Source organism: Antechinus flavipes, chromosome 4, assembly GCF_016432865.1.
Source record: "Antechinus flavipes isolate AdamAnt ecotype Samford, QLD, Australia chromosome 4, AdamAnt_v2, whole genome shotgun sequence".
NCBI classification, from domain to species: Eukaryota; Metazoa; Chordata; class Mammalia; order Dasyuromorphia; family Dasyuridae; genus Antechinus; species Antechinus flavipes.
The window spans coordinates 341,044,443-341,071,828 of NC_067401.1; the positions used below are offsets into that span (position 1 = coordinate 341,044,443).

At 32.8% G+C, this 27,386-nt stretch overlaps 1 protein-coding gene across 1 annotated transcript in view; it reads right to left on the reverse strand.

Annotated features, from left to right (window-relative positions):
• SYNE1 (spectrin repeat containing nuclear envelope protein 1) overlaps positions 1–27,386 on the reverse strand; it is a 593,997-nt gene that overhangs the window by 434,602 nt on the left and 132,009 nt on the right. Inside the window, exons 3-9 of the mRNA XM_051997964.1 lie at positions 17,510–17,605; positions 11,164–11,247; positions 7,773–7,793; positions 7,214–7,306; positions 5,957–6,135; positions 4,542–4,559; positions 375–571 (exon numbers count right to left, since the gene is read on the reverse strand). Coding sequence (XP_051853924.1) covers positions 375–571; positions 4,542–4,559; positions 5,957–6,135; positions 7,214–7,306; positions 7,773–7,793; positions 11,164–11,247; positions 17,510–17,605 — 688 coding nt within the window. The remainder of the gene's footprint in view (positions 1–374; positions 572–4,541; positions 4,560–5,956; positions 6,136–7,213; positions 7,307–7,772; positions 7,794–11,163; positions 11,248–17,509; positions 17,606–27,386) is intronic.

The window sequence follows — 27,386 nt, forward strand, 5'->3', positions numbered from 1 at the left end:
ACATTATTTCTTTCTTTATATTCTCAGTGCTTATCACATTGTGTTATATATAATAAAGGTTAATAAATGACTCTTGAATTGAATTGAATTTAAAGAGTATAAAGAGTATTCTGATAACTTGATCCCGATTTTACTTACAAGGGATCATAACTTAAAAATAGTCACCTAGAATACTAGAAACATCTGGCTTAATATGTTTTATTAATAACTAACAAACAATATTTTAAAGTTTGCAAAGCTCTTTTCATGTTATGTAGTTTTATTTATAGTCCTTTTTCAATAAGGACGAAGTATTTGTTCTATTTAACCATTTGCAGAGACCAATTGCACAGTGCCAATCACTTTATATCGGTCAAACAGAAAACCAAGCATACCTTCAGGATCTAGGAGTCTTGGGATTCCTAATTCTGTTTCAGCAATAGTGAAGGCCTCTTCCAAATTTTCCCTGTTAGGTCTTCCTTTCACTTTCTCCAAGTCCACTAATTCTGGCCGAATAGCATGAATAACAGAATGAAACGCTACCCCGCTTCTCCAACTTCGTCCAAAATCTTTTACTTCAATCCCAACCTGCCTTGATATGTTTAAATTTAAAAAAAGAAGAAAGAAGGGGAAAATAACAGAAAGACGGAGAAGGGAAAGGAAAGCAAGTGGAGGAAAGGAGAAGGAAAAGGAAAAGAGAACAAAAAAAAGAAAGTGTATAGAAAAAGGAAAACAAGACAAAATGTGTTGGTCCATTTATATGCAAATAACAAGAAAGCATTTTGAACAACAGACAATAGTGAATACTGTTTCATGCAAGTACATTGTTCTTTAATATATATTTTATGCAGATCAAATGATATCTCTAGTTTAATAAATATTAAAGTGTAGAATTTAGTTAAATTGGTTATTTTCCAAGACAATTAAAATCAATTTCCTGCATTTAGTTATGCATTATTTTATCTTCCATCATGTTAATTACAAGTTTAGAATTATATTTTCATAATCTCTGTTTTTATTTGCTTATTTGTTGTTATCTTGAAGAAAAAGAAAAACTCAGTTAAGGAAAAGAAACTTGGATAAAGAAGTTAAGAAAAATGAATAGAAAGGAGTGGAAACAAAAATACTCCAATTTAGAATAAGTCCCTATTATATAATCTTCTTTGAAAGCAGTGTCTACCCATTATCCCCTGGAGAAAGTTCCTAATATGAGCAAAAGCAAAATATGACTATAAAATATCAGCACCAATATTTTAATAAGCATGACTTCAGCCTCCCCTTTTAAATTTATAATCATGGAAAGATATACATGATGTTTTCCTGCAATTCCACATTTTTTAAATCTCTTCAATGATTATTATCATTTAAAGTTGATTTTGGCTTTTGGAAATAATAAAGGGAAAAAAAACTTAGAATCTAAATCTATTGAGTAAAATAAAAGGTCTTTTTTGGTTTTTGTTTCAATTTTAAAAGTACATAACAATTAAATAATGTGACTAGTTCAGTTTCTTGGTGGTTCATAAACTTGCTCCGAGGGCCATTCCCAACAAAATCTTGAAAAATATTTTGACTAAGTGAAACGAGCAGAACCAGGAGATCATTATATACCTCAACAACGATACTGTTTGAGGATGTATTCTAATGGAAGTGGATCTCTTTGATAAAGAGAGCTTTAATTGATCAAAGATGGACAGAAGCAGCTACACCCAAAGAAAGAACACTGGGGAATGAATATAAACTGCTTGCATTTTTGTTTTTCTTCCCGAGTTATTTATACCTTCTGAATTCAATTCTCCCTGTGAAACAAGAAAACTGTTCGGTTCTGCACACATATATTGTATCTAGGATATACTGTAACCTATTCAACATGTAAAGGACTGCTGGCCATCTGGGAGAAGGGGTGGAGGGAGGGAGGGGAAAAATCGGAACAGAAGTGAATGCAAGGGATAATGCTGTAAAAAATTACCCTGGCATGGGATCTATCAATAAAAAGTTATTTAAAAAAAAAGAAAAATATTTTGAGCAATAGTACCATCATTGGAATAAGTCCTAAGTTAATGACCTGAAATTGACTTTAAAGAATCACACTACTTAGAGCAAATTCATTATGGTATGTTTGTCTATTTAAAAATTGATCTAGATATTATATAGTTAAGCCTGACATGCATGGGGTGTAAGATTATTTCTTCCTGAACTAGATCCTCTAATTCATTTTCACTGTGAGTCAAAATATGTGATGAGTACAATTGTTATAACAAGCTTGTTTCATAAATATGGTGTGTTATAATTGTCAAAATTGAAGTTGAAATAAAATATGAATATCCCACTTTAAACAATGGTTAGCCAATGCATGCAAACAGCATTGAAATTATTTACGCTGAAAATATTTCTGCCTTCAATTATTTATTTAATTTATTTATTAACTCTGCACATAAATAAAAGCTGTTTGCAATAAATTAGAAGCATACCAGCATTATCTTTTCCTACAGTGTTTTGGTCCAAAATTTTAAGATTTATTGTTTTTTTTTTTGTATGCATAGGGAATTATCCAATTTGTGGTGTAATCTGAAGGCATAGTTTATTAGGACATACTTCTAATGAAGAAGCAGAAGCTCAGTGTCATTTATGTGTTTATTCACTTTATTTAATCATTCATTAATGAATTTTCCATATATTTTCTGGTTTAGCTGAATTGTGACAAATTAAAACTCTCAAATTGACCACTCTTTTTATTGTCCTACATTAACTCCCTGAGTTCTCAGTTTACTTCCTCTGGGTAACAAACAGAAATGGATTCCTAGTTAGAATGTCTCATCTGGTAAGGTCTAGTATAGTATTAACTATGTTGGCATAGGCTTCAAACCCCCAATTTAAATTCCAAAATATTCTATAATGAGACTTCTGAGAAGAGCTTTAGCAAAGTTTGTTCAATATAAATTTCCTCTACGTTGCATTCCAAGTGGTAGGGAAGGCTTTCTTCTTGATGTTATTTTTTTCTTTTTTTTAAAGGCATTTAAGTTCTAAAAGTTTTTTTTAAATGATATTTTATTTTTCTTTTAAAAATTCTCATGAAAAGATTTCTCTACATTTATATTTATATCATACTAGGACCCAGTTTCTTAAACTGTGGTTCACAACCCCATGTGGAATCTTGTAACTAAATGTATGGCTGGCAAAATTATGATTTAATATAAATAAATATTTGTTTTGTACACTTATTTTATGTACCTATATAGCTGGGGTCATGTAAAAATTTCTTGAGCAAAAAGGGATTATGATTAAAGCCTTGGTTTAGGATTTAGTTTCTAGAACTAATATGAATGGATATGTAATTACAGACTCATTTATTTTGTTGTTGGTTTTTTTGGTTAAATTTGGTTAAATTATATTTTATATATATATTCTTCTTTTTAGTATTTCAACAAAGACATAGGCTTTTTTCTACTACAATAGCAGTATTTATTTTTTGTGTGTGTCATGGTCATTTGGTGAAGCTTGTAGGCTCCTTCTAAGAATAACATTTTAAAAACATAAAATAAAGTTTGTAGTATTACAAAGGAAACTAATTATGTTAGAATAGTTATAAAAATGCATTTTAAAAAAGTACACTGACCTCAGGCTCACAATTTCTACACTTTATTAAAATAGCATAAAATTGAGACTCTAAATACAAATTTCTCACACCATTTTTCGTTTCTTTTGTATATAATATTTGTACATATTTGTACAAATTTGTATTTGATATTTGTATGTGATAGTTATTTGTGTACATCTCACTACCATCACCATTCCATAAGATTGTAAGCTCTTTTAGGGGAGAAATTGCATTTCTTTTTGTCATTTTTCACCACCTAACCCAGTGTGTTGCACATAGTGGGCACTTAACAAATGTTGTTGAATTTAAAGTTTTTTGGAATGGCCTGGTATTAGACATATTTTAACATCATATTACTGTCATTATTTTCAGATTTTTATAGAAACCATAATTTATCTCTATTGGTTTACTAATCATTAAAGCAATTTGCCTTCTTCACAGACTTCCCATTCCATTTATAAATTTGATGTGACACATTTACAAAACAGCCACTTACTACAGTAATTCACTGTGATCAATAAGCCCTAATAACAGGCAATTCTAAAATGAAACATATCCCTTTGTTAGGATGATAAAATGAAAAATACTCAGTCCTCAAGTAACGGGAAAGATGCACAGATTAGGTAGAAGAATGCTACTTTGACATCACAGATATATGGGAGTTGCAGGAGTGACTTTGAGATAATCACACATCATAACTTGGCACATTACTGAAGCCTAACAAAATATGGGAAAGACAACAGAAAATGAAGAACTGCTCTAACAGCATTAAATTGAAGGTTGGTTTATCTCAAATGTTGAAATTCTAGATGCTGATCTATTTACTTGGCATTTTTTCATAATTTAATGCTGTATGAAGCAATGTACAAAGGCAACACTCTTGATTACATATACCATATTAGGACAAATTGGAAAACCATCACAAAGACTGTGCAGGCATGGCAAGTATATTTCAGTGTCCACTTACCAGGCCCTTCTGCTCCTCCTGCACAGTTAAGATTTAATACGTATATATTAGTAATAGCTAAATTATTATAAGATTGGCTGAAACACAAGGTTTTTTTTTTAAATTAGAAACCACCTCAGAGTATTCATTTTAGAAATAATTTTATGTTAATATGTACTGCAAAAATGTTAGTTACCACAAAGTCCAGAAAATTCAATTTCCAATGACAACAAATTTTAAAATTAGACATAGAATATTGAAAAATAAACGTTCACATTCTTCTTTTATATAACTCATTTGAACTGAAGTTCCCAAAACATTCTAAAAATGAAATTTGTTAATGTTCAAAATATCATGACATTATTCATCTAAAACTAGAAAGAACCTTAATTTTCAACTTGTCTAACTCCCTCATTTTATAAATAAAGAAAATGAAGCCCAAGGAGGTTAAGTAGTTTGCCTAAAACATGGAAGTAGGAAATCCCAGAGTTAGGACTCTAATTCCAGAATGAGTGATCTTTCCATTGAACCATATTGCACAAGTTCTAAATAGAATAGATATTTTAAAGAACTTTTTTAAAAACTCTAATTCATAGATATAGAAAAGAGGAATATCAACTACCACAAAATAAAGAAAAAGGATGAGGCTGTTTTTTTTTTAAATAATCTAAGCAAAAAAAATCCATCCTACCTGAACCTGAAATATTCAGACAATGGAACCAAAAATGTTGTTTGATATTTTTCCCCTTGAGTTACTAGAATGTGCAACCAAATTCATTATTTGGTTTTGTCAATAACGATTTTGGAAAGGTTATTTTTTTTAAGTTCCAGGAGAACTTCAAGCTATTATTTTTCCAGACATGCAGTCATGTTATGCCTTCAAAACCTGATGACAATCAGTAAATCCTCAGCCCTAAAGATATAAATATGAGTCTTACAAAGAAATCTACAATCAAATTAACAAAAAAAAAATCATAGAAAAAAAGAAAAATTCTAGTCATTGAAAACGATGTATGAAAAAGAAAATAACCCAGTTTTTATTAAAAACTGAATTATAGATCACTTGCCTAAAAGGAAATGAATATATATCCTGAAGAGGAATTAGACAGTTGTGAAGCTATGAATTAATTCAGAAAAGATTAATTGTAAAGACAAAAATATCAGCCACAATGACTTAAAAATAAAAGTCATAGTCTTTTCTATCAATCAGGAAAGACATAAATTTTAATCCCTTTAATGGTTCTTATACAAGAAGAAGTATAAAGAATCAAGCTTAGATTTTTTATTAAACATTCCTCATTTTAATAACAAAACAAAGTGAGTGAGAAAAGAGCCCCTCCAATATTTCTTGAAGCTAACAAGGAAAATAAAAGAGCTCAGTAATTTATCCTGCTTCATCTAGGATCAGAATCCAAATAAACAGAGGAAGTACTTACTTTGCTGCCGTGTACTGCACCCATTTTAATAAGGCCTTTTTAGCATTCCCTTGAACCTTGGTTACCACCTTCCTTTTGTTTGGTGGGCTGGCAGTTTCTGAGCTAAGGACACTATCCATGGAAGATGTACTACTGGACAGGGACTGCAGCTGTGGAAGGTTACTTGTCAGCTCTTCAATCTGTTTGTCAATGAACGAAACCAGATACAGATAAATACTGGTACTGTAGTTTTTGTTGGACATTTAGCATTTGAGTGCTAAATGTTCTATTGATGAATTGTAAAAGAAATGTAATCAAATAGGAATTTCATTAAATGAAACAAACACAAAATACACTCATCATCATCTCATAAAAGTATGTTATCTGAAATGATAAAGTATATAGTTATCTGAAATGATAAAGAATATAGAATTTCAGAGCAGGAAGGCATTCTGTGACCCAAAGATAATAAAATGGAGGGCTACAAAAGTAAAGGAATCTATGCACTATCATTTAATTTAGCTGATGAAGTAGATGCTCTAGTTCCAAAGATCACTTGACAATCTTTTTTTATTCCTGGTATTACTTTGTGCAGTTGTATTTTAGAGTACAAATTACTGTTTAAATATGGAATTTATTATTCATGATATATATCACTGGTGTTTCCTTGATCTTGAAAAGTTTAGTTTATAAGTGAAATATGTAAGAAAAAATTTTATAGCCAGGTTATCTTGCCTCAAATGTGCATACATACAAATTTTATGAGATATGAACAAAGTAAGTAATCTTATATTCATTCTTTTTGACAGAATATTGTTGTTGGTACAGTGTTTTGAGATAAAAGGTTGAATTATTTCCTCCTTCCACATTTATAAGAGCTCTAGTAACTAGTTAAATAATAATATCTTTGAAGAGAGTTATTTTTTAAAAAGTTATTCTCTATTTGTTGCCTTATCTGGCCTCCACTCCCACTTTCCCACCTTCAGTTTTAGCCTTCTTTCTGTAAAATTTAAACCTTGAGCCAGGATAACACTTATTCAACTTTGCTTCCTGTCCCCTTTACAACTCTTAGTTTGGGGTTCTTGTGCCAGTATACAATTGGATGTTGGCAGAATATTGGAAGGTGGACATTATTGTCCCAGTCGTGGCAATTTTATTCTTCCATTCTAGGTTATGTTTCTGCTAACTTAGTTCTTAATTCACAGTTGTAGAAATGCAAAACTATTGTTTCAGCATTTGATAATATAGCAAAATAGTAATGATGTTCTATCTTCATACCTGAAAATACAAAATAATGGTCCAAACCAAGCCAAGAACAATAGAAGGTCGGCCATCAGCTATGTCAGTGGAGTTTATGTTCACTAGTTTAATCTATTTAAAAAAAATAAAAAAATATATATTTGATTAGGACAACACATATTTTAATTATTGGGATAATCATCTAGAGCTTATCAGATAACATTGAAATTTAAACATGCCTGTGTAATAGAACACAAATGTGTGTTGAACCCATAAAAACATTCAAGTAGACAATCTTTGCTGAATTTTCTGTGACATTCATTAGGTGCATTACAAAGAAATATTTTAGTTTTTCAACATCAAGTATTGGTTAATACTTGCTTTACTTAATGGTGAAAAAAATGCAACATCATGCAAAGAATTACCAACAAAATCTCAGACAGAGAAAACATAACTCTCTTTGCTGGCGGGAACCCAAGAACATGGTAAGTGGTTTAAAATGATGCACTTACTTGGGAGTCTGAAATATCATGTAACTTAGGTTCTTTTTACCTATAAGAAACCAGGAATTAAAAGTTCTACAAAAACTTGTACTAACCGGTGATCCTCTGTACATGGACTGACATGGAAAACAAAGGAAAAAGATGACATACATATTATAAAAAAAAAGCAGCATTAACTGATAAAAGGGAAAGATAGCTAATTATTATAGAAAATAATCTGTGATGTGGAATTTTTTATTTAGTTGGTTTAACACATTAATTTTAGAATGGGGCCTTACAAGAAAAACAAGAAAAAAATCAGAGAAATTATTTTAATCCATTAGAGTTTTGAGATAGATTTTACATTCATATAGTCCAGTCCAGTGATTTTAACCCCAAGTTGTTATTTTTTTAAAGGAATTGTAGTGAACTGTAAACTTAATGAGTGATCAATGGGATGTAGCAGCTAAAATGGTATGATAATCTAAGGGTCCATTAAGAGTAGACATAACTTCCAGGAATGAGGAGGCAATAATTCCACTATACTCTGCTTTGCCAGAATTTATATGGAGTATCATCTTCATATCTGGCCACCATGAATTGAAAAGGACATTAATAAACTGGATAGTATCCAAAAGAATCCAACCAAGATGATAAGAGACTTCAAATTCACAACACACAGGGACTGTTTGAAAGAATTTGGCATGTTTAGCCTAAGAGGAAAAAAAAGATAACTGGGCAACCTAGCTCTCTTTAAGTATGTGAAAGATTGCCATTTGGAAGAAAAATTAGACTTGTTTTCTTTGGATCCAGAAGGAAAAACCAGAGGCAGAGAAGTTGCAAGGAGGCCAAATTGTGCATGATGTCAGAAAACAAACAAACAAACAAACAAAAAAAAAAAAACTTCTTTGTAATATAAGCTGCCCAGAAGTGGAAAAGGGTATCTCCAAAGGAGGTAAATTCACTTTTCTTGAAGGTGTTCAAGCATAAGCTGGATGACTATTTGTCAGAGATATTATGGTGAGGATTTCTTTCACATGAGGGTTAGACTAAATGTTTCCTGAGGTTCTTTCTAACTCTCATATCCTATGATTATGATGTTTAAGTCATTCCAATGCACAGTTATCTATTTTCTCCATGAATCTTAAGGCATGAGATTCTCAATCTCCTTTGGTCACTCATTTGCATGTTTCATTATTCTAGTGATTAAAAAGACTTTCCTTCTATCCATCTAAAATCCCAATGGTTTCATTTAAGCCCTCTTCTTTCTCTGGCTCTGGTTTTAAACAATCATTGCTCAGTAAATGTTTTAACTTGTATACATACATATACAGACATATGTTTAAAACATTTACCGAGCAATTATTCTGCATGTTTTATATATAAATGTATATATGTATATATATACACACACATACACACACACAATTAGAAACATTCAGATGAAGCCTTCAAATCTTTAGAAACACAAATTGTTTCCTTTTCATCTTTTAGACAAAAGTTTCTTGATTCTAAATGGTGGTTTTTTTCTTGGGCACTAATTAGAAAATGAGAAATATGGCAAACCCTAAATACTTTGAACAAATGCTAAAGCAACAATCCTGATGGCTTCAACCATTCCTCATAGTACCAACTTTCAATCATTTTAATAATATTGATTGACCGCTAATCATTCTAAAACTTCACTTTTCAAATCATTCTTAATGGACACTGAAATCATTTCAATAACTGATCATTGCAGAAAACAAAGGAATATTTAATCCTTGTCCTTTTATTTTATCTTCCTTATTAACAGTTTGCAGTACCAAGTTGGTTTTTTCCAATGCCATCCCCCTCCTCTACATCCAAATTACATTAATAACTCATAATAAAATTCTAATCACTTGATGACTTCTGATCTCCCAAAGTATCTTAGCTGTTCTAAATTCAAAGGAAAAAATCTATCTGATTTGTATTTTGTTCTCCTTAGATTTCTTTCATTTCTTGTTTTTATGGCTTTACTGAATAGAAGAAAGTGTAAAACTGTTGCCAGCTGAGGTCCCCAATACAATACCTTATATTGATAGTAAAATGCAAAAACAAAAAAGAATAAAAAATATGCCTCCAGAATTAATGAAAAACTTGACCTACATTTCAGTGAAAGAAAAAAACAAACAAACAAAATGTTTTCTTTTATTCCTAAGAATTGCTTTGTGAAAATGTACATTGTGAATATTGATTTTTCTGGTAAAGGAGAGAATATTCCTCAAAGATACAGGCAATAGTTTCACAAGTCAATAGTATAAAAATTATCTATATCATAAATAACCTCATAAAGTAACTAATGATGAAATCTTCAATATTAAATCTTCCTACAAAATAATAATTAGTATTACAAGATTTGGAGCTGGAAATGGCAGTTTAATCCTTTCTTAGTACATAAATAAGAAAAGTAAGGACCAGAGATCTTAATCAGTTAATTACACCAATGTGACACAAGTGGTTAAGCAGCAAAGATATATTCAGCCAGCTATTCTGACTCCTAATCCAGTGGTCCTTTTATTTCACAGTAACTCAGAATATTTATGTTATAGCATCACATGGTTTGCTTAGCTTAAAGAAAGCATAGAACCATGGAGGGGGCCATGAACTAGTGAAGTGGTTTGAGAATGTGTGGAGGTAGGAGAGCACTGACCAACATTGCACAAAAATTATTTTCTCCTTCTGTAGTCTTTATATCACAGAGAGTTAGATGAATCAAAGAATCTCACAATCACCTCAAAAGCCATCTAGACCAACCCATACATGAAAAGAATCTCCATTATGATGAGCCCAATAAATAATTGTCTTATCTCTGCTTGAAAACCCTCAAGTAAAGAGTCTATCATCTCTAAAGACAATCCATTCCTTGACAATATTCCATTAAGTTTTTCCTGATATTATACTCGCATTGACTCACATATTCCACTCAGCCTCTGGCTAAGCTTTCTTGACCCAAAGGGAAAAAAATCTCATTACTCCTTGACATGACAGTCTTTCAAATATTTGAAGGCAGCTATCACATTTCCCTTTCCACTCCAGTTCTTACATCAATGCCAAGCATACTTTAAACAATCCTCATATAAAATATCTTATTAATGGAGACTGAATCACTATCATTGCAGTAAGCCTAACAGCTTTTGAAGTACCCATCTATACAAATATTTTTGTATATTTACATAATGGCATATTTTAGCAAGTAAAAGAAATCCATTGATTATTTTATTTGGCTCTAAATTGGGGAAACCAAAAATATCTGATGATCCTTCAATAACAAGCTCAGTATTTACTACCATTTTCACAATTATCATTTTGTTATTTGGATTGTATAGAGGTTTCTTATAGTACCTTTCATTTCTATTAATTTTAAATATCAATTTGTGATAAATTGAGGTTTTTTGATTCCTAATGCCCCAATATAAACCAAATTCAAAAAAGCAGCAGTAAAACGAACAACACTAATGATTTCTTTCCCCATTACCTACTTACCCTCCTTCCTTCCAGAAACTTCAGTGCTGTGCCAATATTAGCCACTGAGTGAATCCTTTTCATATGACGTCCTTGCTCACATGGCTGAAAAAAGAATAGAAATTTAAAGATAACAATCTACTATTATTTTGCTTTCTCATTCTCCTTTATGATTACAGAATTTTAACAAGATGTTTTTGTTGTTGTTGTTCAGTTTTTTAAGGTGTGCCTGACTTTTTGCAAACCCATTTGAGGTTTTCTTGGCAAAGATAATGGAGTAGCTTGCCTTTTCCTTCTCCAGCTCATCTTACAAATGAAGAATTAGACCAAACAGGGCTGTGACTGCCTCCACAAGGGTGGACATTAGAGGCCAAGTATAATGAAGGAAGGAAGACAAGTCTGCCTCTGACATTTAATGGGTTATATGACATTCTGTCATTGATTCAAGCCCTGAGTTGTAAAGCAAGTGCTGTAATAAACTAATACAGGGAAACTTCTCACTAGGAAATCCCTATGTCAATGAAATTGCAGGTCTAATTCAAACAAATTAATGGAAATTTAAAAAAAACCATTCTTTAGAAATCCAGAAACCCAAAGTCAAACTTATTCATCCTATGTTCATTTATAAGTGAGAAAAGATAATTATCAATCTGAAGGGGAGGGCGAGGTTTCTTGGACTAGTAAATAGAAAAGGCAATTATATTTCTTGAAGCACTGAGAAAATATAATGTTAAAAACATCAATAAAATGGAAATTTCTTTCAAAAGTTGTAGACAAATCCACAGATGACAAATCTATAATATATATATATATATATATATATATATATATATATATATATATATATATATATATCCTATTGCATCACAACTGAGGTCAAGAATAAACATGTCTTTCCATAATATATCCCCTGGTGCTGCTGTCAGATACAGAGCATTGGCATGAATAGCCAATAGGGCTGACCCAGTATAGTGATTCTTATGTTCTTATGTTCCTAAAATAGCTCTATCCAGCAGATAATTATGTAACACTTGAAAACATATAATTTTGGATACACAATGAAATTTTAATGTTTCTAATTAAAATGTCCTCCCTCATTGACTGGCCTTCAAAAAAAGGGGAAAGCACATGGAAAGGATATTTTTATTCAGAGGTCAGCAGAGAGAGAATGGAAGGCAAAAGCACACATAAGCTTATTTTTCTCTGTCCCCCTTTTGCCTTTAAGCTTACTATCCCTCAACAACTGTAAAAATTTATGTGAAAGGATGGATTCCTAAAATGCACACAAATAAGAGTTAAAGCTTTACTGTGAATTTTTATTTAAAATATTTTATTTAGTTAAATTTGAATTGAATTATTGGATCTTGAAATACAAAAAGAAAATTAACCTATATTATTTTTCTATAAGAAATTATGAGCAGACTGTTTTCAGAAAAGCCTTTAAAGACATGAACTGATACTGAGCAAAGTGAGCAGAATCAGAAGAACATTGTACATAGTTTAAAAAAAAAAAAAAGTGTGATGTTCAACTATGATGGACTTGGCTCTTCCCAATAATGAGGTGATTTAAGGCAATTCTCTAATTTAATCCTCACAAAAAACTAAGAAATAGGTACTATTATTATCATTTTTACAGCTGAGAAAACTGAGGTTAAAAGAAACTCAGTGGCTTGCCCAAGGTAACACAACTAGTAGGTATCTAAGGCAGGATTTTTAACTCAGCTCTTTCTGTTGATTTCCTATTTCACTATCTCTCTCTCTCTCTCTCTCTCTCTCTCTCTCTCTCTCTCTCTCTGTGTGTGTGTGTGTGTGTGTGTGTGTGTGTGTATAAATTCCCATAAAAGTAATTACAAGTTTAAGCAAGTACCTATGTTGTTCAAGCAAAAAAAAAAAATCTAACTTGAAAAAATAAAATATGTGAAAAATCATGTTTATGTAACTGTGGCTAGATAAGCATGAATGTATTAACAAACCCCTTTCTTTTGTATATTCTACATTTTAGCCAAACACACATCCTTGTTGTTCTTAGTTCAGTAACTACATTTCTTATCTCCAGCCCTCACACAGGCTGTCTTCCCAGACCTGGAATGCAAGCCCATTCTATCTCTTTGACACCTCTAGATCCTTTTGAGGCTAAATTTAAGTGTCATGAAGAACAGACCTCTCAAGGAGAGTAAAGCTGAGATGGCAGAATAAAGAAAGCTATTTGCTTGATCTCTCCCCCAAATCTCTTCAAATACCTTTAAATAACGAATCTAAGTTTTATAGCAGCAAAATCCACAAAAAAAGTGGAACAGAACAATTTTCCTGCTCAAGACACCTTAGAAGGTTGGCAAGAAAGATCTATTGCACTAGGGCTGAAGTGCAGCTCAGCACAGACCGTGTCAGTATAGACTGGGCCCCAGCAAACCAGGAGCAGGACCTTGGATGAGTGAATCAGAGGCAAGCATGAGAGTTTCCAGGCTTCTCAGATCACAGACACCAAATACAGATTAAAAGGTCAGCAGGAATGATCTGTCATACCCAGATGACAGTGGAGCACACTGGGGCAGGCCATGACAATACAGTCCCAACCCCAACAAACCAGGAGTAGACTTTGGGAGCCAGCATAGGCAGTGGCTACTTCCAGAGCTCTCAGCCTACAGATGGTAAGGGAGTCAAACAACTTCTCAGGAGATTACAGGGTAATCTTTGCTAGCACTGGGAAGCACTGTTGTTTTGCCCATACTCAGATCCTAGATGTAGTACTGGGTAGAAGTCCCAGGGCAAGAAGGAACACTAGCACACCAGACTTTGTAGCCATAATGGAGTAAGAACCATTCTTATAGTTCTAAGACAGACTAGAGTGCTTACGGTGGCTCACAGATCAGAGCAGAGGCCAAGAAAGTAATAAACACACTTCTCCTTAGATCATACCACCTTGTAAGAACTAAATGCTTATATGTTCCTAGAAGTAGCTCTGAAAATAACTGCATAAAACCCATCAAGCTTGGGAAAGTGTACCTTCTACTTTGAAAGCAGAGCTTTACTATAAAAAATGAGTTAAAATTCAAATAATAGGCTGGGGAAATGAGCAAACCACAGAAAAAAATTCTGATCATAGAAAGTTACTATGGTAACAAGCAAGATCAAACCACACATTCAGAAGATAACAAAGTCAAAGCTCCTAAATCCTAAGCCTCCAAGAAAAATAAGAGTTTTTCTCAGAACACAAAAGAACTCAGAAAAAATTTTGAAAATCAGTTGGGAGAGATAGAGAAAAAGATGGGAAGAGAAATAAGAGTGATGCATGAAAATCATAAAAAGCAAGTCAACAGCTTGGTAAAGGAAGAACAAAATAAAACAAAAATACTAAAGAAAACAATATCTTCAAAATAGACCAGGCCAAATGGTAAAAGAAGCACAGAAGGACAATAAGGGGAAGGATATAATTTAAGAGGACCTTAAAAAGCAGAACTGGTCAACTGGAAAAAGGGGTACAAAAATTCACTGAGGAAAATAACTCTTTAAAAGCTGAACACTACAAATGTAAAAGAAGGTACAAAAATTCTCTGAGGAAAATAATTCCTTAATAATTACAATTGAGCAAATGAAAGCCAATGACTTTATGAGAAATAAAGAAAATATCAAAATCAAAAGGATGAAAAAATAGAAGATAATGTAAAATATCTCATTGGAAAAACAATTGACCTGGAAAATAGGTCCAGGAGAAATAACTTGGAAATTATTGGACCATAACATAAAATTTATGATCAAAAAAAGGACATAGACATCATCTTTTAAAAATTGTTAAGCAAAACTGCCCTAATATTTTAGAACAAGAGGATAAAACAGAAATAGATAGGATTCACTGATTAGTTCTGAAAAATATCCCAAAATGAAAACCCTCAGGAACATGATAACCAAATTTCAAAACTCCCAAATAAGGAGAAAATATTGTAAGCAGACAGAAAATAACAATTCAAATATTGTGGAGTCAGTCAGGACAGCAAAAGATTTAGCACTTTTTACATTAAAGGAACAGAGGCCTTGGAATATGGCATTCTGGAGGGAAAAGGAGGTAGGATTACAACCAAAGATCATCCACTCATCAAAACTTAGTGTAATCATTTGTGGGGAAGGAGGGGAGTGGTGTGAGAGAATGGACAGTCAATAAAATAAAGACCTTTCATTCTTGATGAAAAGACCAGAGCTGAACATAAAATTTGACTTTCAAATACAAGACTCAGGAGGAATATAAAATGGTAACAGGAAAAGGAAATTATAAGGGACTTAATAAGATTAAGTTGTTTACATTCTTACATGAGAAGATATTTATAATTCATAAGAACTTTCTTATTATTAGGGTTGTTAGAAGGAGTGTAATATAGATAAAGGACATAAGTGTTAATTGAATTGGAAGGGATGGCGTCTAAAAAAATAAAATTATGGGCTGAGAACTGGAATATACTGAGGGAAAAGGAAAGGGTGAGGCAGAATGGAGTAAATTATCACACAAAAGAATCTATAAAAAGTTTTTATAATGAAAGGAAAGCATGGGAGGTAAGGAGGAGTGAGTGAACCTTACTTCCCTTGGAATAGACTTAAAGATGGCATCTTACATAGTCAATTGGGTATAGAAATCTATCTTATCCCACAAGAAAGTAGCAAGGGAAAGGAATAAAGAAAGGACTAGTGGTAATAGAAGGAAAGGAAGATTTGGGAAGGGAGTAGTCAAAAGCAAAACCCTTTTGAGGAGGGACAGGGTGAAAGTAGAGAGAGCATAGAAATGGGAGAAATAAGTTGGCAAGAATAATTTTGAAAAAGAAATTGAAGAAAATTTCTCTAATAAAGACATTTCTCAAACATATAGAAAAGTGAGTCAAATTTGTAAGAATAAGAACCATTCCCCAATTGATAAATGATCAAAAGATATGAACATTCTGAAGAAATAATCATAACTATCTATCATCATATGATGAAATACTCTAACTCACTGTTGATTGGAGAGATGCAAATTTAAAAAATCTGAGGTACTTCTACCTCATACTTATTTGGCTAATTAATAGGACAGAAAAAGAAAATGACAAATAATGGAGACAATATGGAAAAAGTGAGACATTAATGCATTGTTGGTGGAGTTGTGAAGTGATTCAGCCATTCCATAAAGCAGTTGGAACTATTACCAAAGGACTAAAAAACCATGCATGCCCTTTGAATTAGCAATATCATTAGTAGGGATCATTTCTGGATCCCTAAAGAGATAAAAAACAAAAAGAAAAATGATCTATATGTAAATATATATCAGTTCCTTTTCTGGGGGCAAAAAATTGAAAATTGAACAAATCCCCATCAATTGAGGAATGACTGAACAAATTGTGATATGTGATTATGATCAAATATTGTTGTCTTATAAGAAATGACCACTAGGATGCACTCAGAAAATTCCAAATTAAAAAAAAAAAAAAAGATAATTATTTAAAAAAAAAAAAAAAAAGAACAGTCTTTTCCTGATTCTGTATGTTGTTAGTGCTTCTTTCCCAAAAATTAGGAATAGGACTATAAACTGGAATCATGATTTTCTTAGTTACAGAGCTCCTCATGAACTTTTTCTACAATTCCATAGAATTCCAAGAAGGAAGTAATAGATTTAGAGGATTGCCTAGGGCAGATGCTTCAAACTTAAGAGTAAGCAATCAGAAAAATGTGTAGATTGAACCAAATTAAAATGTAATCAGGAAGTGTTTAACAAAATAAATAAAAATATAATTCAATATACATAATATTAATTTGTTGTTTTTCTAAGCCAACATGCTGCCTGTATAAGCCACCCTTGGACCTAGAATACTGAGACCCTAATGACTTAGTCTGAATCATAGAAAGTTCTTTGGTGACTACATTCCATCTGACAGAGAAATTAAGGAAGATAATTCTCTTTCTTTATTTCTCCTTTGAGAACTAAATCTTTGTTTCCCTACACTACTTTTCATTTATTTTACTAATATCTGTGATTGCTTTTTTTTTACATATACATTGTGTCCCTACAGTAGAATATAAATTTCATGAAGACAGATTGTCTTCTATCAATATTTCCAGAGCTTATCTAACACAGTGTCTGGTTCATAGCAGATGCTAAAAAAAAAGTTCTTAATGTACAGAATTCTTTCCTTCTTCCAGTCTTATATAAGCATAGGACTAGAAAAAAAAAAAAAAAAGAAACTTCACATAGAAAACTAGAAGAGTGACTTTTCTTCTCTAGTTTTATATTAGACAGTAGAATACTTCTGGGCTTAAACAATCATCTAACAACATCTGATTTGAAGGTTTTTTTTTTTTTTGCTGCTGCTGTTGTTATTTGCTGGAGTCAAAGAGGAAAAAAAGTACTTACCAATTTCTGCCCTGATAAAACCTCCAGGAGGGCCAGTAACTTAACCCCATCTTTCATGTCTTCAAAAAGATCATCCACTACCAATGGGGGATTCCGCTGGGGGAAAAGATTTTTTAAAAAGTTAATCTTTGTAAGAATCACTATTTTCCAATCAATTTCACTAAAAACTTGAAAAAATCAGAAACTTAACTTTGTATTTTATTTTTGGTAGACAATAAAAAGAGATTAATAACTCTAGAGATGAGAAAACAACTCCCAAGATACTAAAATCATAGAAGAAAAGACTAGAGTTTATTCAATAAAACTTACATGAAAGATATTTTATGAAAAAATACAAAGACAATACCATACTAGAATCATAGCTTTATCACTAGCAGGTACCAAAAATTAATTTGAAATCAAATGGGCAATGTATCTGTGTTGTTTCCAGCAGTGCTTGCCCATATTGCCTCATGCAGTATCACTGCAGCCTTTGTTATGAATACACAACATGTGTACTCCTCAAAACACCTGGCTTGGATTTCAGATGGGATTTAATAAAAATTTCTCTAGTGAAAAGGGGCCAAGAGTACAAAAAATTTCAAAAAGCGGGGAATTTTTTCTACTTATTACCCCTTTTTGCCTGAGAAATTTTACACAACTATAAGTATGTAAGTATATAAAATAGACATACAAATAAAATATTTATTGATTAAAAAATCATAATTTTGTGACCATCCAGGTTATATAAGTGAATCTGGGCCATAACCAACATTTTTAGAAACTTTGACCTCATCCTAGAAATGGGAAAAAAAAAAAAAACAAGGCTTAAAGATTAAATTCATAACTTCATCCACATAACATAGATATAAGGTAGTGCCTTGGTGTTTTATGGTGAAATGGGAAAGGAAGCAAAAGCTGGGAATCATGTCAAGAATTGCATTGTTTTGAAGGCAGAATTATGAGTAAGACATAATCAGAACCAATGTAATATTTGAAGATTCCCCTGACTGTTGGGAATATACATATTTTCCTTTACTCATTAAAAAAAAAATTATCAGATTGTTTAAGCAAGTTATAAAATATTCATTTATTGTTCACTACATGAACATATATATAGTATCCATGTTACCAAATATAAAAGATTAAAGAACATAGTTCCTAGCTTTATTATTTATTTATCTATGCATCTAATCATCTACCCCCCCACCCTCCCACCCATCCATCCGTCTATTCATCTATCTATCTATCTATATGTCTGTCTGTCTGTCTGCACATATATAAATGGATGCATAAACACAAATATTATGTGTGTGTGTGTTTGTATTTACATATATATTTACATGCTATAGCAAGGGGTCAGATCCTCTTATTCAAAAAGGTGTGTTTTTTGTTTTTATATCATCTTATTTCCTTTATTTGTTTTCATATTACTTTATTTCCAAATATAGACCATTCACACTTTCTACTCAAGGATGTCATTGCTTGTTACAAAGAATAAAAAATAAACAGGGAAAAAAGCAGTTCAGAAAAACTAATCAACATGATCCACTGAGACTGATCATTTGGTTCACAACCATAGGCCTCCATCTTTACAAATTGAATTTTTCAAGTTTTTAGTGTTTTGTCAGAGTTATAGAATACATACATATGATAATTAGAAAAAAATCAAGACAGAATATAAGCAAATGTAGGATAGTTTTTATAGGTTAGGTTCAATAATTAACATATGACATAGCAATTGATATTTTAAATAAATAGTTTGAACTTGAACCAATAAACAAGAGGGAGTTGGTGGTTTTTGAATCAAGTAATGTTTGAAAAAGATTAGTGTGGCTACTTTGTGTAGGGCATATTAATGGTTTAGAGAGCAGCAATAGGGCTGTTACTAGAATTCATATAGAATAAATATTCTGGATTTAAAGTCAAAGGACCTGAGTTGGAATATTTATATTGTAGTTCTACTATATGACTATGGGAAAGTCACAACCTATTCAAGGCTCTTTTCTTCATCTATAAAATAAAGTGAATAGATTTATTGATAAGTAATATACTTCTGTGCTATGCATATAATTATCTTATTAATGCATGTTGATTCTGGCTAAGATGCAATTGAAAGGAGTGTGTAAATAAGTACAAAAAATACATGCCAGTAAGCAAGATAAAAAAAAGTGGGAAGAGAGGAGTTGTACCAGTCATACACATAACAAAGGTGCTTTTGAAATAATCATATAAAAATATCACATAATCAAATATTATGTCAACATAATGTGCCAGAAGTTTTGACTGTCAAAAGTTCCCAGCTTTAACAGAAATTGTGGCTAAATATTATATAGACTTCAAATAACAATACTTACTTAGTCTAGCTTACATGTCTTATTTTGATAAATGGTTAATTTACACTGAAATCTATCATGTAGCCCAATGCAGCTAGGATCATTGCATGTAATGAAACAATGCATGTAATTTCTTAAGCCCCCAGACAGACATTACTATCACAATTTTTAGAAAAAATAAATGCCAGAAAATGGTATTGTTGTATTTTTCTACACAGGAGATACATATTAGACATCATACCACACAGAGTAAAGAAAGCAATACACTTTCATTTCTAGAAAAGTATTTCCCTTGTGAGAAAATTAAAGCAGTTCAGCAGGCCTATGAATCAGGCAAAGAAAATTAATACCAGAAAATATCTGTCATGCAAATAATATGATATATACTACAAGACTGCATTTGATATGGGAATAAGGCCAATACTGGAAGCAGAAATATCTGGATTCAAATTCTATCTTTGAAATATATTGAAGAAACTCCTCATATCTATATAGATGGACACTTGTTTTAAACTTATAAGTCTTAGAGAACTACAAGGAAAATTGTGAGGTTGTCATAGTTTTACTATTCTAAGATTCCTGTATTAATTATAATTATATGACAATTGCAAATTATAATTTATAATTATAATAACAATCATAATTATAAAACCAGTTCAAAAATAAATATTTTGGATTTAGTATCAAAGGACCTGAGTTGGAATATTTAGATTGTAGATTTTCTACTATATGACTGTGGGAAAATCACTTAAACTATTTAACCAAATTTTCTTGATCCACAAAATAAAGTGAATAGATTCATTTATATCTAATGTACTTTTGAGCTATACATTTTATTACCTTATTAAGCCTAGTAAGATCAAAGGCAAAATTATTATATGGCCAAAGATACTCATCTTCATTTCTGTCATCACAGAATCCTTTTTTTTTTTTGGACCATTATAATATATATATTTTATAAGGAAAAGATAATTAAAATTCTTCTGCCATCTAAATAAAAGCCAATCTTTTAGAGGAATTATGGTTATAACATTAAAGTTGGGGGAATAATTAGTAGAAAAAGCCAAACTGCTTTAGTAGAGAGAAAAAAATGAATTTCTGAGAATCACAGTATGATAAAAATTAATTCTTATTAGTATACAATATCAATCAGCAAACAATTCTAGACAATGTCAGTCATGTCTTCCAGATGATAAATTAGTCTCTTTTTCTGATGGAAAATTACTAGCAGATATTTTTTCTGTCTCAAAAAATATTTAAAATATTGCATCTCTTTTCTGTATTCTACAAACCTCATCATTCTTATTAGAGCAATATAACTATGAAGCTAAAAGCAGTTTCTACATGGCAGATATCAAATACTCATCTTGGTTCTTTGATAAAAAAGGTGCCCTCCTAAGATTGGAGCTGAGATAATCACTGTCCTAAAAGTAGTTATAATTCCTTATACCTGCTTCAGGGAAAGATTTGTTTTCCCTTGCTGGGAGCAGTCTCTGTTGATGCTGATGAGGTAGTTTCCTTGGTAGATGCCAACTAGTGTAGTGATCACAAAAGTTAGTATAGGTTTTTGGGCAGTGGAAGTGTAATACCAACAATTCTTAATTTTTGGTAGTACTAATTATCATGATTAATTACTACAAAAGTTAGTGTTTACATCTTACTTTAAGGTTTGTAATGCACTTTCTAAATATTATTTCATTTGATTTTTATAACTTACCTCACAAATTATTGATATCAATATTCCTATTTTGCAGATGAGTTAACTAGGGTACACGAAAGTTAAGTGATTTGCCCAGCATCATATAACCAGTAATATTTGAATTCAGGTTCTGTTTTCTTTAAGAGTAGCACTCTATTCAGTACATTACTTATTTGCATTAGGAATTATGATACAATCAAGGGAAACTGGAAAACACATGAATACTTATGCAACTATAAATGTAAGTTCCATGCAATTTATAGTGCACACACATACAAAAAACCCTCAAGGTTTTTCACACATCCTTTAAGAAATGCTATGGGAAAAGATTAGGATGGCCCAATGACAGTTTCTTTGGGTAAATGAATTCATGGGTAAGAGTGGCCATAATACAAGTCAATTTGATGAGGTTTAGATTTGGGGTACCCAAATAAAATTAGAGTTTCTGGTGGTCAGGGAGTTAAATGAGGTCTAGTGTCAGGTTGGGGGTTCAGAGAGTCAAATGGAATTCCCCTGCAACCCCTCAGAATTCGGTGCAAGGGTAGGGAGTTTTGGGGAACTCCTTTCTGGCAGCACGAGAGTCCCCTGTAAAGGAATTTACAGACCGAAAACCTAGACTGATAAAAGAGATTTATTATGGGGATTGGAAGTAAGGTTAAAGTCTAGTTAAGGAAATAGGTGAGGGTAAAGAGAGGATGGCACTAGAAACAGTATTCTAGTGAGCAGAAGCTCCTTGGGGTGCTAAGCATGGGGCTGGCATGTTTGGAACCTCTGCAAAAAGAGGGTTTTAATTTGGCTCTTTTATAATAGGGGGCTTTGGCTACAAGCTGAAGGGGGCTAGTGGGTGGAGTCCCAGGCTGGCTTCTCGCTGGATTTCAGCCAGGGCTAGAATTTGAATTGAATTCAATGGGTTTGGGGACTAAACTGACCCCACCCAGATAACAAAGATGAAATTGTGCTTGGGGTGGAGTCCCCTCACTGAGGTAGAGTTGAAGGAGGTTTTCTCCTTTAAGGATTTTCAGAGTTGGGGAGTTTGTAGAGGGCTGGAATTATGCACTGGGATCTGGACTCCCGGGATTGGAGCGCTTGAGGCTAACTTCTGATTGGAAGATATTCTATGGGCATATGCTTGGAAAATGGTCCTTTCCACTATCTGTACTGGTTCAATGATTGGTGTGTAGAGGATTGTAGGAGGGACTTGGGGGGGTGGGAAGGGAGAAAGAGTAAAGCTAGCCAGAGTAAAGCCACACTCTCAGCGGTAGATGAGGCAAGGTGGTCACTGAGATTCTGCTTCTATCCTGTTTAATCCTGAGTCTGGGGACCAAGAATAAAGATTGAGGACTTTTGCTTATCCTGACTCCGGCTGATTCTGGGGGTATCCTAGATGCGAGCATGGTCGTTACAGGGGTTCCCTCTTCAAATTCCCTGTTCCTTTTCTTCTCCCCTACACAAAAATCTATGTCCATCAATTTAATTCATCTAAGTTCTATATTGGGGAAGAAAAGAAGTGAGAATTTTACTGTTTATTGAAATATTCTAAAACGAAGCATATTTCTATATATACATGTTGAAATTTTCTAAAAGCATAGACAAAATATTAGTATTTCTACATATGATAAGAATAGTTTGCATTTCATTTCCTTGTAAAGGGTTGAAACTCTTAAAAGGTGTGCTTGAATCAGACAGCCAAGAACTTAAGGCTAATTACCTATTGGACAGTAACTCTATTAGCATATGTTCAGAATTTTTCTTCTCACAGTTGATGCTAACTCAATGCTTGGGGTTAAGAGAATTGTAAGTAAGGATTAGGGGGTGGAGTGAGAGAGGTGAGAGAACTTCACTTGGCCTCAGGACAAGGAGGAGAAAAGTGTGGAGATTCTGAACTCTAGAATCAAGGAAGGATCCTTGACAAAAACTCCTGGCAGTTTTGTCGGTCTTCTTCACTCTTCCCCTTAAAGACCAAAGACTTTTGCTTATCCTAATTCCGCTTATTCCTGAGGCCACCAGGGAGCTACCTCAGAACTTAGAATTTTTAATGGATCCATTCTCTCAGGCAATCAGAGATTTAGTGACTTACTCAGGATCACACAGGAAGTATTTGAGGTCAGAAATGATTTTAAATCTTCTGGACTCCAGGCCCATCACACTATTTACTGAGCCAACCAGCTCTAAGTATAACTGCTGGAATTTTAATATAATCTAAAATCATTGCTCTTTCTACATTACCATGCTATCTCTCTTTCTTTGAATAACACTTAAATTTAAGACATCCTCTTTCACCCCATGATAAAATATTCAGTGCTAAAGGACCATTTTTTTTTCTTTTTGGTCCAGAACTGTGATTTCATTTGTAGAGAGAACTTCTAGTGAGGAAATACCCTCTATCAATAAAGATCAGCATCAACTCGGCAATCCAGAAGTCTACAGCCCTAAGTAACTTGTTTACTATCACATAGTGAATCAGTTTCAGAATCTGAACTTGAATCCAAGTCTTCCTAAGTTCAATTTTTTTCTCCTTAAACTTTCAGTCACTATCAATGCATATGGTGTATATCATGAAATATTATTATTAATGAATTGTCTGATGTCTCCAATTTGAAGGTTTTTTAAAAGCTTGAATATCAAAAGATTATAATTAAGTAGGTTTTTTCCTAAGACCACAAGAAACTTGGACCTAATTTAGTCTATTCTGAAATACTAATTAGAATTAAATATGTTCCATATCTATTTACATCAATATGTTTCTCTGAGTAGTACTTAAATAAAAAAGGTATTTTCCAAATATCATGATTTATTTAAGTTAAATAAAACATATAGATATTTCATAACTACTACTTATGTTACAGGTTTGGTATTTGGTGTTGTAGATACAGAGAAAAAATGAAAAAGTAGAGAGAATTTATTTTTGAAATCTAATATATACTAGACACTATGCAAAATATTATTTCATGTGATAGGAAGTTGGATCTATAGAATTGTTTTTCTTTGAAGAATACAAAGTTATTTTACAAATATGCCTCTGATTATCTGAGAGAATGGATCCATTAAAAATAAAATTGCAAGCTATTGTCATATATAGAAATACTAATCTTTTAATTAATTAATTTAATTAATTAAAGAAAAATAATCTAATTATTTTTGCTTTCAGAAAATTTCAACATGTATATGTAGAAATATGCTTCATTTTATAATATTTTAATAAACAGTAAAATTCTCACTTCTTTTCTTCCCCAATATAGAACTTAAATGAATTAAATTTATGGGAATAGGAACAGGGAATTTACTTGTATTATGGCTACTTTCACCCATGAATTCATTTACCCAAAGAGACTGTTATTGGGCCATCTTAATAGTGTACCATTGCATTTCTTAATACATTGTTAGTGGAGCTGTGTACTGATCCAACCATTCTGGAGGGGAATTTGGAACTATGTCCAAAGGACTATCAAATTGTACTTACCCTTTGATCCAGCAGTATCTCTACTGGGTCTGTATCCCAAAAAGATTGTAAAAAATGAAAAAAGGACCCACATATACAAAAATGTTTGTAGCAGCCCTTTTTGCAGAGAGCTGGAAACTGAGTAGATGTCCATCATTTGAGAAGTGGCTGAATAAATTATGGCATATAAATGTAATGGAATTTTGTTATTTTCTAAGAAATGATCAGCAGGATGATTTCAGTAAGGCCTGGAGAGACATAAACTATTGCTAAGTGAAGTGAGTAGAACCAAGAGAACATCGTACACAGCAATAGTAAAATTATGCAATGATCAATTCTGATGAACATACCTCTTTTCAACAATGTGGGGTTTCAGGCCAGTTCCAATAGTCTTGTGCTGGAAAGAACCATTTGTACCCAGAGAAAGGACTTCTTACAGACCTCTTGGCCCAGAGGCACCAAAGAGGACTTGAAAAATCAAAGGAAAAGGCCTGAGAAAACAGAATTCACAATTCCAACCTCATTCCCAACTATAGCACCAGCAAAGTAGGGTTTTCTTGCTTTAACATACTAGATCTTATAGTTTCAGTGAAGTGGGAACACTTCTAACAGTTCTGTGGTAGAAGAGAGTGCTTGTGGTCAGGTCCCTAGGAGTATCTCTGAAAAGAGTTGCATGAAATCCCTAAAACTTGGGACAATGCACCATCCACCCTGAAAACAGAGTCCTCCTTTAACAAAGAATTAAAAGCCAAGGAAAATGAGCAGATAATTTAAAAAGAAAATTACTATAGTTATGAGGAAGATCAAAATACACACTCAGAAGAAGATAACAAAGTAATATATATATCCAAAGCCTCTAAGAAAAATAAGAATTGGAGTCATGTTGGAATCCTTACTAACTACTAACTAATTAGAGTTGATCTAATCTTACAAGAAGATGTTTTGGCCAGAACCTGAAACTAGGTACTAAGTAGAACTAATCAATACAAGGCTTGTGTTCACACCTTTACTCATTGGAGTTCAATGAGTTCATACCTCCCTTGCTCTTTGGGCCAGAGAGCACTATGGGAGAAAACCCATAATCCCTCTCTCTGGAAGGAGCATAAATAGGCCAATGGGCCAGTTGAAGAAGGGCGGGAGAGGAAGACGCTACAAGTCGAGATTTCACCGGAATGACATGAAGACTGGAGCTGGCTGGAGGCTGAAGACAGCAGAGGCAGAGGCTGAAGGACCAGACCTTTGGATTTGGTGACATTCGGAGAGAGCTCTTGGAACCAAGCAGAGAGATAGAACTCTAAGCTAATCGGGCTATATTGGGATAATAAAAGATCTGAACTTTTATCACCTGGCTGCTTTTTGAGAAGAAAAAGCTCACCACATTTTGGCGCCCTGAACGTGGGACTAACAGACCCCTCAGTGGATTTCAGTGGAAAAGCTACGATCCTGATTCAAGTGGAAAAGCCTCTGATCCTGATCCAGTGGAAAAGACTCTTCAACCCAGAAATTAGGGTGAGTGCAACAAAGAAATTTTGTTAGAAGAGTTAAAGTAGAATTTCATCTAAGATGGGACAGATATTTAGAAAACAGTCTGTTTCTGTTCAAGGAAAATGTTTAGAGAGCATTGTCAAAGTTATGGAAAGCCAAGGTTTAATTATAAGTTTACAGCAAATCACTGAACTTTTACAAACTGTAAAGGACATATGTCCTTGTTTCTCTCTTGATAAGGAATTAGATCTAAATGAATGGAAATTGGTTGGAGAGGATCTTTGTCAATTCTATGATAAAAATGGGCCTAACTCAATAATTAATACATATAATGTAATACAATTGGCTATAAGAAGTTATTTAAGTGATAGAATGATGAAAAGGAAAGTACAGGAGGAAGTGCCAACTTTACTAGGTGAAAAGGAGGACGAATCAGATGAGAATGGAGTTAATTACAGTTCTGAGTATGATACTTCACAGAAGGAGGAATTAGGTGATTCCACATCTCATGACCCTCCCCCCGCAATTAACCCTTCATGGGTAGAACAAGGGGGAGGGAGAGAGACAGAAACACAGTCAGCTTCTCCTGTCAAAGCAGAATTTGACAAGATTAGAAAAAGCATTAATTAAGGCAAAAAATGAAGGAGAAGATATATCTGATTTTATAAATGCATATCCTGTGATTGAAGAGCTCAACTCCTCAGGTCAAAAAGAGAGAAAATACACTCCTTTTAATTTGGGAAAAATTAAAGATTTGAAAAAGGGTTGCACTCTTTATGGGGCTACATCATCTTATGTGAAGATGTTACTAGATAATTTGTCTTATGAAATCCTAACCCCGAATGACTGGAAATCCATAGTGAAAACTTGTCTAGAACCGGGACAAAATTTATTGTGGCTTTCAGAGTTTCATGAATTATGTAGGATTCAAGCCCAACA